At 39.5% G+C, this 12,896-nt stretch overlaps 1 protein-coding gene across 3 annotated transcripts in view; it reads right to left on the bottom strand.

Annotated features, from left to right (window-relative positions):
• Positions 1 to 4,706: 4,706 nt before the first annotated feature.
• Positions 4,707 to 12,896, bottom strand: part of ADCY2 (adenylate cyclase 2) — a 459,988-nt gene continuing 451,798 nt past the window's right edge. For 2 of the 3 annotated variants that reach the window (XM_054018109.1, XM_054018108.1), the window contains 3 exons: positions 11,145 to 11,259; positions 6,508 to 6,632; positions 4,707 to 5,529 (listed from right to left, as the gene is read on the bottom strand). In XM_054018109.1, the coding sequence (XP_053874084.1) occupies positions 5,377 to 5,529; positions 6,508 to 6,632; positions 11,145 to 11,259 (393 nt within the window). In that variant the 3' untranslated portion in view covers positions 4,707 to 5,376. Of the gene's footprint in view, positions 5,530 to 6,507; positions 6,633 to 11,144; positions 11,260 to 12,896 lie in introns of those variants that run through there. The other variant, XM_054018110.1, reaches the window with a different exon arrangement.

The raw sequence follows: 12,896 nt of genomic DNA on the forward strand, positions 1-12,896 counted from the left end.
CCAGCTGGGCACAATTCCCTTTGTGCCCACATCATGACTGTGCCCATATTTTTCTGCAGCTACATTTTGTTATTTTCAAAATTTTCCATTTGTTTGTATGCAAGTTGATGGTTGAATGCTGTGTCTATGCACTGTCTCTGCATTGCTCCTACTATGATTGCAATTATGTCTTTCCCTTAGCACCAACTGCAGCACAGCCGGAGGATTTGCTTCTGCTGTAGTAACTATCAGAAAAGTCATGTGTGGGAGTCAGTAAGTGTCTATTGTGTAACTCCTCCTCAAAGATCAACAATGCTAGTGAGAGTTCAAATGTCTCCAACTGGATCACATATGCTAATAATGCATTATGACTGTGTCTGAGCCAACCAGTTTGCTTGTGCAAGGCTCTGATTCTTTTCTGGCTCACCATAATAAATACTATGCACTTACAGTAGCTTTCATGGTAGGATGTCTTGCTAGCTAAGTTTATGTTGTACTGTGCTCCTCATCACAGTATCAGAGCACCTCATGGATCTCAAATAATCTGCTTTACAATCTATAATGGGTTAAGCCTCATAACTGCCCCTTTTACAGATGGGGAATCTGAGGCATAGACAGTTTGAGGGTTGCTGAAAATCACACAGGAAATGTGACATAGCTGGGAATTAAACCCGAAGGTCATTTGCCAGCCCTGTGCTCCAGACCCATCAGAAGTGAACTACAGCATTTGCTGGCCCATTAACTTCAGCTAGCATTTAAAATGATAGTCTAAATAAAAATTACTAGAATTAATTCATGGCCATAATTGATGGAGAGCTTGCTTCTGAAAATATTCAGAATATATGATTTTGTTTCAATGAACATCAAGATGTATTGTCCACTCATATAAATTTTGGCCTCCTTAGGCCAATATATATATGTTCACCTCAAAAGAAGTCAAAGTCTGCATTTTAATTTGATTCTTATTTGATTTTAATGACTTCAGTGTTAATTTACACTTTTTGGGAGGATTTCATACATTGACATTCCTTCCTTATAATTGATTCCTTGGAAGTTTTAAATTAATTTATTTCCGTTTCAATTTTTTTCATTGTTTTCAGCTACTGACTCGTTACACTGATCTACAATTTTTGAGAAGTTGTCTGCTTCAGAGATAAAATGTGCTATTTATTATGTATTTTGATGTGCTGAAGTCAAATATGACAATTAAAACAACTGATTGGCTACTGTTTCTAAGATATTTAAGTTTTTACATTTAATGTCTATGTATATTGGGTAGACAGTAGAGTTTTAATCATAAATTGTAAACCTACGTCTTTTCGTGTGTTTATGCTTGCATTACATGATAATATTTCACCTGTCCTGTTTCTGTAACACTTTAAAAATCAGTAAAAAGGTTATATAAATAAAATTTATTATGAAACAAAAGGCAAAAAACTATTATGTACATAGTTTAGTCCTATTCAGTGTCTATTCGGTGCTTCTTGGATTGTCTCTTGTATTCATTAAATGGAGCATCTCTTGTCACTGTCCAGCAATAGTCTGCAAGCATTGATGGGCTCCATTTGCCCTGATAGCGTTTCTCCATTGTTGCAATGTCCTGGTGAAATCACTCGCTGTGCTCGTCACTCACTGCTCCGCAGTTCGGTGGAAAAAAATCTAGATGAGAGTGCAAAAAATGTATCTTTAGTGACATGTTGCAACCAAGGCTTTTGTATGCCTTGAGGAGGTTTTCCACCAACAACCTGTAGTTGTCTGCCTTGTTGTTTCCGAGAAAATTTATTGCCACTAACTGGAAGGCTTTCCATGCCGTCTTTTCCTTGCCACGCAGTGCATGGTCAAATGCATCATCTCGAAGAAGTTCACGAATCTGAGGACTAACAAAGACACCTTCCTTTATCTTAGCTTCACTTAACCTTGGAAATTTTCCACGGAGGTACTTGAAAGCTGCTTGTGTTTTGTCAATGGCCTTCACAAAGTTCTTCATCAGACCCAGCTTGATGTGTAAGGGTGGTTACAAAATCTTCCTTGATTCAACAAGTGGTGGATGCTGAATACTTTTTCTCCCAGGCTCCAATGACTGTCGGAGTGGCCAATCTTTCTTGATGTAGTGGGAATCTCTTGCACGACTATCCCATTCACAGAGACAACAGCAGTACTTTGTGTATCCAGTCTGCAGACCAAGCAAGAGAGCAACAACCTTCAAATCGCCACAAAGCTGCCACTGATGTTGGTCATAGTTTATGCACCTCAAAAGTTGTTTCATGTTGTCATAGGTTTCCTTCATATGGACTGCATGACCAACTGGAATTGATGGCAAAACATTGCCATTATGCAGTAAAACAGCTTTAAGACTCGTCTTCGATGAATCAATGAACAGTCTCTACTCATCTGGATCATGAACGATATTGAGGGCTGCCATCACATCATCGATGTTGTTGCAGGCTACAAGATCACCTTCCATGAAGAAGAATGGGACAAGATCCTTTTGACGGTCATGGAACATGGAAACCCTAATAGCACCTGCCAGGAGATTCCACTGCTGTAGTCTGGAGCCCAACAGCTCTGCCTTACTCTTGGGTAGTTCCAAATCCCTGACAAGGTCATTCAGTTCACCTTGTGTTATGAGGTGTGGTTCAGAGGAGGAGGATGGGAGAAAATGTGGGTCCTGGGACATTGAAGGTTCAGGACTAGAAGTTTCATCCTCTTCCTCTTCCTCGTCTGACTCAAGTGAGAATGATTCTGGTGCATCAGGAATCGTGGGGTACTGGGCGAATAGCTGATGGAATGTTTGGATAATGCACAGTCCACTTTTTCTTCTTTGACACACCTTTCCCAACTGGAGGCACCATGCAGAAGTAACAATTGCTGGTATGATCTGTTGGCTCTCTCCAAATCATTGGCACTGCAAAAGGCATAGATTTCCTTTTCCTGTTCAATCACTGGCGAAGATTTGTTGCACAAGTGTTGCAGCATATGTGTGGGGCCCACCTCTTGTCCTGATCTCCAATTTTGCAGCCAAAATAAAGGTGATAGGCTTTCTTAACCATAGTGGTTATACTGCGCTTTTGTGATGCAAAAGTCAATTCCCCACAAACATAGCAGAAGTATCTACACTGTTCACACAAGTACGAGGCATCTCTGCTCACTTTGGCTAAACAGAAATGTGTCCCTTTGCAAAATCAAACACTGACAAATAAGAGAGCACGACACTGTATGATTTCTAGAGCTGATATAGGGCAATTTGTTCAGCAGCGTGATGTAAGCTTCGTTATGATTGCATCATCCATGACTTATAGGAATAACATGATGCAATTCCTATCATGTATGACGCAATACCAGCTTCAGATTGCATCATTCATTGTTTTGCCTAAAAAGCAAGTACTGTCCAAACCCAGTCATAGATTTATTCATAGATCCAGTCAAAGATGTATTTTAGTCATTTCTGGTTTAAATTGAGATCCTTTCCCTTTATAACTCACCTATCCTCCGCCATTCCCAAGTCAAGGGTCGTATATACTGACCCAATAGCATATCTTGAAAACTAGAGCCAATCAACAATTTTAAGCATCATTTTCATTCTCAGTGACCCAGAATTAGTAAAGTTTGACTACATTTATTTCAGAAGCATTTTGGCTGTAGAGTAGTGTTATATATCAGGGACAGAATAATTGTGATTGTAACTTTTTAAAAGAATGCTATTGTTACAGCATTTGTTTTGAGACAACATATAAAGAATTACATAAACGCTGAAAACAGTGTAAGAAGGAAATAAAAGGCCAACTGATGTCCAGTTAATTTAGTTTTATAAATTCTATCAATCTTTTTGCTTCAAATGTTGGTAGTTTTAATATTAAGATATTGACTCTCACTGGAGAAAGAAAGCAGTAAGGCCACAATAGTGACCTGACCCAATTAACTTCCTCAATTAAACTGTTAGTGTTTTTCCATTATCAAATATTAATCAACAGCTCTTTTGTGTGCTGTCTATCAATACAAATAGGTAGATATGTAGTCCCCCTTGGTGCTACATGTACAATGCAATTTGTTTTCTGAAGGAATACAGCATGGCAGGTTGACTTCAAAAGCTGGGTGCAGTCTGTAAAATTAAATAGTTTTCACTGTCCCTCAAGGAGCTCAGCTGAGACTTACAGCACATTTGGTGCACTTCAACTTAATAGGGCTCAATTAAGAGATCTCCACTCACAATTATGCCATTATAGCTTGAAGGACACCTGCGTGGTTGAGGGGCTTTCAGAGCATACCATCAAGAGATAGCACAGGCAGCAATGTGTAAAAGGCATTCAGATTTTAAAAAAATTAGCCCATCCTGTGTATTGCACAAAGTACTATAATTTAGTTTTGTGTGGAGCTGTAGGAATTCTAGGGCTGACATTGGCTGTTATATTTCCCTGGTGTTCATCCAGTTGAGGCAATACTCCTGTCACAGCATGGGAACCAGAGTTTAGAAAGAGGCTAGATCTCCTGGGCTGGTGAGGACTGATAATACTGGTGAGACTCTCGTGTGTGTGTGTGTGTGTGTGTGTGTGTTATTTTTTTTAAAGTAACAAGGCCATCTGACATTATTGACTTAGACTGTAGCGGGAGCTTTGGTTATAACCATCCTAGCTGGTGCAAATGTGTCACATCAACAATTGCTGAAAGGAGGTGCGATTATTAAAGGAAGAGGAACCATGTGGAAAGAAGCAAAACTAAGAGACAAAGTATAAGACAAAGTACATACAAACTTTTAATGAATTAACCTTACAAAAGACAATGGCATTAAAACAGCTGACATGTTTGTACAAAACTGCTCCTTTGTTGTTAGGACTGTCTCCAGGAAAGAATGCCAACCAGGTGCCCCCAACATGTCACTGGCTATGAGACACAACTGGTGAACATATCCAAATTGTATATGGAGGGACAGAATCAACTTATTTACAAATACTGTATATTTTAATGTCAGACTAGTGGATGCTATTGGGGAGCTACCGTATCTTCCAGGAAACATCATGCACCAGAAAATATTATGCACCCCTAGCTTTATTGCCTTAAGATTGTTTTTGTTTATCACTAACATCATCTTAATCCCTTTGGTATCAGCCTCTGCATTTTAGTCTCTTTATCAATCTCTGTTTCTTCTTTCTTGTCTTGAAGTAACAGTGTAAGTTGCAGTACAGTCTTCTAGTCCTATAGCACACAACACAACTGCCCTGGAATATAAGAATAGCGAGGTGCGTACTGCTGGATCATCGGACCATTCTGCAGCCATACTAAAATAACAGTTCCATAATACCGGAAAATAACACGCACATTCAAGTTAAGGGCCAAAATGGAGTTAAAAAGTGTGTGATACTTTCCTGAAAATACGGTATTGTTGACACCTAAAAATATTCTTCAGGATGCCACATTCCCTTGTGAAAGGGACCTTGTCATTTCAGTATGTACAAAATATGTTTTCAGTTCTCCTTTTCCTTTTACATTTATTATTCCTCTGCAAGTGCACATATACCCCAGCGTTTGTAAGACGTTGTTCGTCTCCTCTGTAACCTGAAACATATAATATTTTTTAAAAATGAGTACAAAGAGAGAATATAATCTCTCTTTAGCATCTAAGACAGAAGCCAGCCTGGATGCTTTCAATGTTATTGTCATGATGCTGGGAAGATCTTTAAAAGGCACCTAAATACTGGAGGCTCATTTTTCGATCTTGAGCATCTACATTGAGTCACTCCAGAGTTCCATATGTGAGCCATCAAATAATCTGTTATTTAGGTGCTTAACACCTGTTTTAGGTATCTTACCTTATGTGCTTAGGTTTGAAGACACAGGGCCTGCAGATGCACAATTAGCACTAAAAACAAAATTTGTCTAATCTATCATATGGTACTCCAAAAAGCATTTCAGATTTTCAAGAGCTGTGTATCATTCAGGTAGAGCCCATTGACTGAACAGAGACACTAGTTATGGCTTATTACAACAATCTGTAACCCACTAACCCCCTATTTTTGTCCTGTGACTGCAGAGGTGTTAATGGGCCACCCTATCTTGCATGATCCCTTAGAATATGTGCTACCTACTTATGCTAAACAATCTGTTCCACCTTGCACTTAGCTGTGATGCTCCGAGTACCTTTCCCAGAACGGAAGAAGAGCTCTGTGTGGCTTGAAAGCTTGTCTCTCTCACCAGCAGAAGTTGGTCCAATAAAAGACATTACCTCCCCCACCTTGTCGCTCTAGAACACCAACAGTCATTTTGCTTCTGCTGCTTTTCCTTAGTGACTAAATGTCTTTTAAATTTATACTTTCCCTTTTCAGGGACTGATCTTTCTGTACTGTGCATCTAGGACTGCTGGCCCACATTCTATGTGACCCTTTTGAACTGCAGATGCCTAGAGGCTGCCCCCCAAATATTGTTAATCTGCCTGGTTCATCACTAAGAACAATTCATTGATTTATTTCATCTATCAACATGATGATCTGTTTCTGAAGGAGTAAGTCACTCAAACAGTAACATGAAAAAAGATACCTGTATTTTATCTAAGACACCAGTGCTGTCCATCCTGCTAGCCACATTCACTGTGTTGCCCCAGATGTCATACTGTGGTTTCTGAGCTCCAATTACTCCAGCTATTACAGGTCCATGGTTGATGCCTGTAAAACATTGGTTGACTCTCTGTGTTAATGAGAATTTACAAATAAGGGTGAGTAGCATATTTAGCCCATATATAAAGTAAATAAACATGTATTTGGCCTATGCTGGATAGAGGGCACAGTAATAAATGGTATGACCACAAGTGTATTTGACCACTTACTACAGCAGAATATTAGTAATAAAAGTGCCAAGTTAGTTAGGGGGCAGGGATAGCTCAGTGGTTTGAGCATTGGCCTGCTAAACCTAGGGTTGTGAGTTTAATCCTTAAGGGGGCCACTTAGGGATCTGAGGCAAAAATCAATACTTGGTCCTGCTAGTGAAGGCAGGGGCTGGCTGGACTCAACTCAATAACCCTTCTGGGTCCCTTCTAGTTCTATGAGATAGGTATATCTCCACATATTGTCCACCTCATTTTCACAAAAAATATGTTCCTGTTATAGTTTCTTAATAACTTGCTAGTGTCATCTTTAGAGAGTATCTCCACCTTCAATTAAACAGATGTACCATAATTTCCTTCAGTCTCTATAGAGAATGGGAATAACCTTCAATATTAAAACAATAACTGCCAAATCTAATTACTTTTACAGCATTCTTTTATTTCTGACATACAAAGTAGACTAATGGACTCAGAAAAGTTCTCACTCATAGGACCATTTTTTGCTGATAGCATTGACCTAGAATGTTTGGGCTAATAAATAAATCTACATGATTACATTCATATCTGCTACTTAAGCAACGTGTTATGGTAGTAAAACATTAGCTTTGATACAGATTGCTAGAGGGAATAATAAGATCATACATAGCCACCCAAGAGACTGTAGGCACATCCATCCTGCAGTCATTCTTGGTTCCTGAGTTCATTTTTGAGGGGGGGGGGGGGACTGGAATGACTCTCATACTAGGAAACGGAAGCAGGATATGACATAAGTTTTATTATCAGTAAACAGAACATGTCTCTTGTTTAGTTTTTATTTATACTATCTTGGATCTTCATACAAACATACCCTTGACGTCAGTGGGAATCTGATGGGATGGGGATTGAGAGTAGTGTGTAGTCCTACAATTATAACCCAGCCTATGGACCATGCTTAAAAAATGGAATGAAGCTATCAACAAAGTGAATGTGGCACTCCCATAGTAAGAGTATCAACAATGCCTTGACGGGTTTTTATAAAGAATTATACAGCTCCTCTCCAAATGCCTCTACTTAGCAGTTGCACTAGTTCCTTGAAGGAATTAATCACCCCTCTTGGGGGACGATGACAGAGGCCCTACAGGGTTCATTAACATGGAGGAAGTGGTTACAGCTGTTAAATACAGATAATTGGGAAAAGGTGCAGCTCCCAAGTGATACCAGGTAGAGGTCTATAAATGTTTATCTGAGCTTCTGAATATATTCATTCCTTTAATAGCTTGCTTAAGGCCTTCGCTAGATTAATTTGGAAAGGCAAAAACTGTTCATTAGGCTTAACAGATCATGGTATTGGATGGCCAGAGGAGACGTGCTCTAAATTTGTGTTTATTATTTTTGGTCTGCCTGGCAAGACTGTGCATGGAGGCTATGTACTATGGTGACTGGTGCTCTAGAAACACCTAAATAGCTTAGACAGCTAGCTTAGGTAGATAAATGAGAGTGTGTGTGCTATTCAGTAAGAGTAACACAAAACAATCATTAGGGATGCTCAAAATCAGCAAAAATGTAATCCTCTCTTTAAGTCAGCTGCAGGAGCATCACAATTGCACATGGTAAACAAAACAGTAGGAAACTATGATTGCATCCAAACTATATCCTTGTTGATTGTTACTTGAACAACCTTTAACATCTCTCTCTCTTAACACCATTAAGCAAAGGAGTACAACTTTTATAGACTATACAGTAAACTCCCCTTAGAAGTCACATGTCAGTAGTGTTGTTTAGAGAAGTTTCTTCCATGAACACTCCTTCAATATAATCTTTTGTGCTACAGTTAGTATGTGGGTTTAGCCCTTGACTTTCATCAGCACTTGTTTGTCACATAATGCTGATGCTGCCGATACCACTGCCTTACAGGTCGTGTTTTTTTAATTAAATCATTGATGGAAATAAGAGAATTTCCATTTCCTACAGGATTATAACTCCACGTCTCTTGATAAACCTACCGACTTGTATTCACTTTGAACTGTAAGGGAAGGGAGAGGGAGATATTTCATCTTTGCTTTGCTGTTCTATTAACTGTGGCTTGTCCTATAAAGAATACGGCCAAAGGATTCATAGAGTCCAAGGCCAGAAGGGACCACTGTGATCATCTGGTCTGACCTTCTGTATAACACAGGCCATAGAACATCCCTGAAATAATTCCTAGAGCATAGCTTTTACAAAATCATCCATTCTTGTTTTTAAATTGCCAATGATGGCAAAACCATCCCAACCCTAACCAACATGACTTTTGAGGTGTACAGTAACTCCTCACTTAACGTTGTAGTTATCTTCCTGAAAAATGAAACTTTAAGTGAAACCATGTTAAATGAATCCAATTTTCCCATAAGATTTAATGTAAATGCGGGAGGTTAAGTTCCAAGGAAATTTTTTGGGGGCAGACATACTGTACAGTACTGTACTGTACTGTGGTTTGGAAGTGCCCCTGGCTTGCCCCACACAGGCACAGCCTGCTGCAGGCAAGGACGCTAGGAAGCACCTTCGCAGCAGCAGCTTCCTTGGAGAAGAGCAGGCGCTGACTTTGCTGGGGGATGCTCCAGGCCTGCCTCTTCCTGTCCTTGCTCCACTCCAGGCCCATCTCTTCCCACCCCTACTCCACCTCCTCTCCGGAGCAGCAGCATCCTCGCTCCTTCCCCCACCAAGTGCTAAGCGCCGCCAAACAGCTGTTTGGCGGTGCTTAGGACTTTTTGGGAGGGCGGGGGAGGAGCAGAGACGCGGCGCTTCCCCACTCCTGCCCCTCCCTCCCAGAAAGTCCTAAGCACCGCCAACAGCTGTTTAGTGGCGCTTAGGATTTTCTGGGAGGGAGTGGGAGGAGCGGAGACGCTGCGCGTCTCCACTCCTCCCCCCTCTCCCAGTGCTTTGCACTTAGGATTTCTGGGAGGGAGGGCAAAGAGTAGGGAAGCACCACGTCTCCGCTCCTCCCCCTCCCTCCCAGAAAGTCCTAAGTGCTGGGAGGGAAGGGGAGGAGGTGGAGAAGAGGAACTTATGTAATGCTCCCTTGTAAAGTTGCTGCTCTTCCACAGAATTTTACAAGCAGTGGACAGAGCAGGCAGCCAAACGACATTATAAGGGAGCATTGCGCAACTTTAAATGAGCATGCGATGTAACTTTGAAACAATGTTAAGTGAGGAGTTACTTAACTCCTTAACTTAATGAATAATTAATATGAAACTAATGCCAAACTTTTGCCACAGGGTGGCACTGTGAACTAAACATGAGAGCATAAACAGCAGGCATAATAAATGGGAGTTACACTGCAAGAAAGAATAGAAAGGTGTCTATCTGCTGTTTAATTAGAAACCAAATACTTCAGGCATGTTTACAGGATGGATTTATAGGTTTCCAATAGTTATTCACTGCTTGCATTTCACACTTTCTAAATTTCATTTTGTATTCAAAAACTATCACACATTATTACTAGGAAATTAAATCTGGGGATATATGGGCTTCTGCCAGTTATGAAGTCATTTTGTCTCCTTTTCCTGGCTTAGTGATAACAACCTTGCATTTATTTTGAAAAATGTCATGATACTCTAGGAGAAGAAGCGAGAAACTGAATGATAAGTGATATCCTTAACAAATAGAATTGACTAAAAAAATCTTAGTGTTTGAGGCTGCTATGTTCCAATAATTGTAGGTGTGTAATAGAAAGGAGAAGCAGACAACATAACACTAGTTCTGCCAGTTATGCAACTGATGTGGCCCTCATCTGTATGTGATTTCCAGCTGTTTTTGAAGGAAAGGGGTGGGTCCAACTTTCTTGTAGGTTTAGAGGTTTGGTTTAAAGAGAATTAGATCTGTACATTTTGCAGAAAACAGCATACTTTTGCTATTTTTATCACTTGAAAAATACGAGGACAGTTTAAGACAAGAGACTAGAACATAAGACTTCATTATTTAAGATTTGGCAAAGTAGGTTGTATTTTCGACACCAAATGACTTGGATGCTTTTGAAAATCCCACACTGGATTCTTTTTGCCTCCTCTCCCATTAAAATTTTAAAAGTTAAAAATGTTTAAATATATTTAGGATAAAGACTGATGAGTCACCATCAAACCATTTCAGACACAAAGGCCAACATTCTCAACAGAGCCTATACATCTGAATGCCTCCATTTTTTGGGTGCCCACCTTGAGACACACCTAAGGCCACAACTGCAGAGGAAGTCAGTGGCAATGCCATTCATTCTCCCTTATAACAGGGAAAAGCTGCTTATCTGTCCTCTTAGCTAGTATTACTAGCTTCTTAATGTACTCATATTTCACACTGAATTCTCCCTTACAAAATATTCTTGTAAGACTCTTGTGCTACATACCTATTCGTAACTTGAAATCATTGAATGAGTGCTTGTTTATTACATCCAGTTTTGCCACTAGGGCAAATGCAAACTCCACCATAGTTCCTATGTGCATATACTGTCGTTCAGGTTCCTGAATATAAAAAAGCAAACAGTTAGGAATCCACATAATCAGAATCATCAAAATATTTTCTGTAAACTCAGTTGCTGCAAGAACATGCACAAAATACTCAGAATCTTCAACATATTGTAATACGAGAGTACGTTGCATGAGAAACAAAGTTGCTGTGATGGATAATACCCGATGGTGGGAACTGAAATCTGCTCAGCTTCAGCTAGAATCAACTAGGGCATAATAATGTATTGTCTCTTTTACTTAATGTATGGATAGATGTCCAGGATGGGTGTGCGCATGTGCGTGTGTCAATGAAATTGTCTCCTTTTCTAGATACTTATAAACAACTTCACAAATATTAAGGTAGGTGTAAAAACACAGTGACCTTGATCTTACATTTTCTTCTACTTTCAGTTTTATGAGTGCAACTGGGTTTAGTAAATCAAGGGGGGAGGGACAGCTCAGTGGTTTGAGCATTGGCCTGCTAAACACAGGGTTGTGAATTCAACTCTTGAGGGGCCATTTAGGGATCTGGGGCAAAAATCTGTCTGGGGATTAGTCCTGCTTTGAGCAGGGGGTTGGACTAGATGGCCTCCTGAGGTCTGTTCCAACCCTGATATTCTAAAAAAATATATATACAAGTCTAACACAGTTTCAAATTGTAATGGAAAAGCATTATTGCAGCAGTTTGTTGTTTTCAGAGCATAAAAATTACATTCACTGATTTGCTAATAGGCAATTTAAGTAAGAACACAAGCTGCTAAAGAAATAATAATTTAAATGTAGGTAAATATTTTGCAGAATATACATAAATATTTAGCAGAAAGATTCTAATTAGGTCACACACAAAAAATCAATTTACTCAAATAGAAGCCACTGAATATGCTTCATGCCAGTTAGGCTACAGCAAAATGATCTGGAATATGACATTTTATTAATATGGTAAATGTATTTTAGGAGGCTGGGTGACTTGATTGATAAAGTAACATCTTCAGGACTGGGATCTTGCTTTAAATTCACCACAGATGTCTCAATTTAATGTTCAGTGACAAACACCAGTCAGAAGCAATCTAATAAGACTTAACTGTTTGACACAACTCTACTCTCACTTACACTGCTGTTATTCCACTGCTTTAAATGGAGTTAATCCACATTTACAACAGTGCATGTGAGAGGAGAAGCAAGACCTTTGTGAATGATCAGAAGGAGACTACTACTGAATAAGCAGGGATCATGAAGTTCCTGTTATCCCTGGAAGTTAGGTCAGTGAACTGAACTGAAAATTGGTCAAGACGACAACACGACAACAGCCTAGTATAGATAAATTGTATTATATACAATACAATTAGGCAAGGAGGAAAAATATATATTTTGACTGGCTTTTCCTTTGGCTATCTCAATATTAATTTATTGCATTAGTGTTTATGCTGAAACTGGCTGGAATTTCTGTGTGGCTGGATGATTTACAGCTAACGGCAGACCATATATTCTTGAAACCTGGTGAAAGTTTGATGTCTAGTTTGCATTATTTTATGCATACAAATTATCTTTCTTCTTTCACAGTGGCTGCTATGATACCCACTCCAATTACAATTCATGAGCATCATTTTGGAGAAGCTAGATAATGAAGGATTTTTAATTTGGAGATTCCTTAC

This window comes from Malaclemys terrapin, chromosome 2 (assembly GCF_027887155.1).
Source record: "Malaclemys terrapin pileata isolate rMalTer1 chromosome 2, rMalTer1.hap1, whole genome shotgun sequence".
Taxonomy (NCBI): Eukaryota; Metazoa; Chordata; order Testudines; family Emydidae; genus Malaclemys; species Malaclemys terrapin.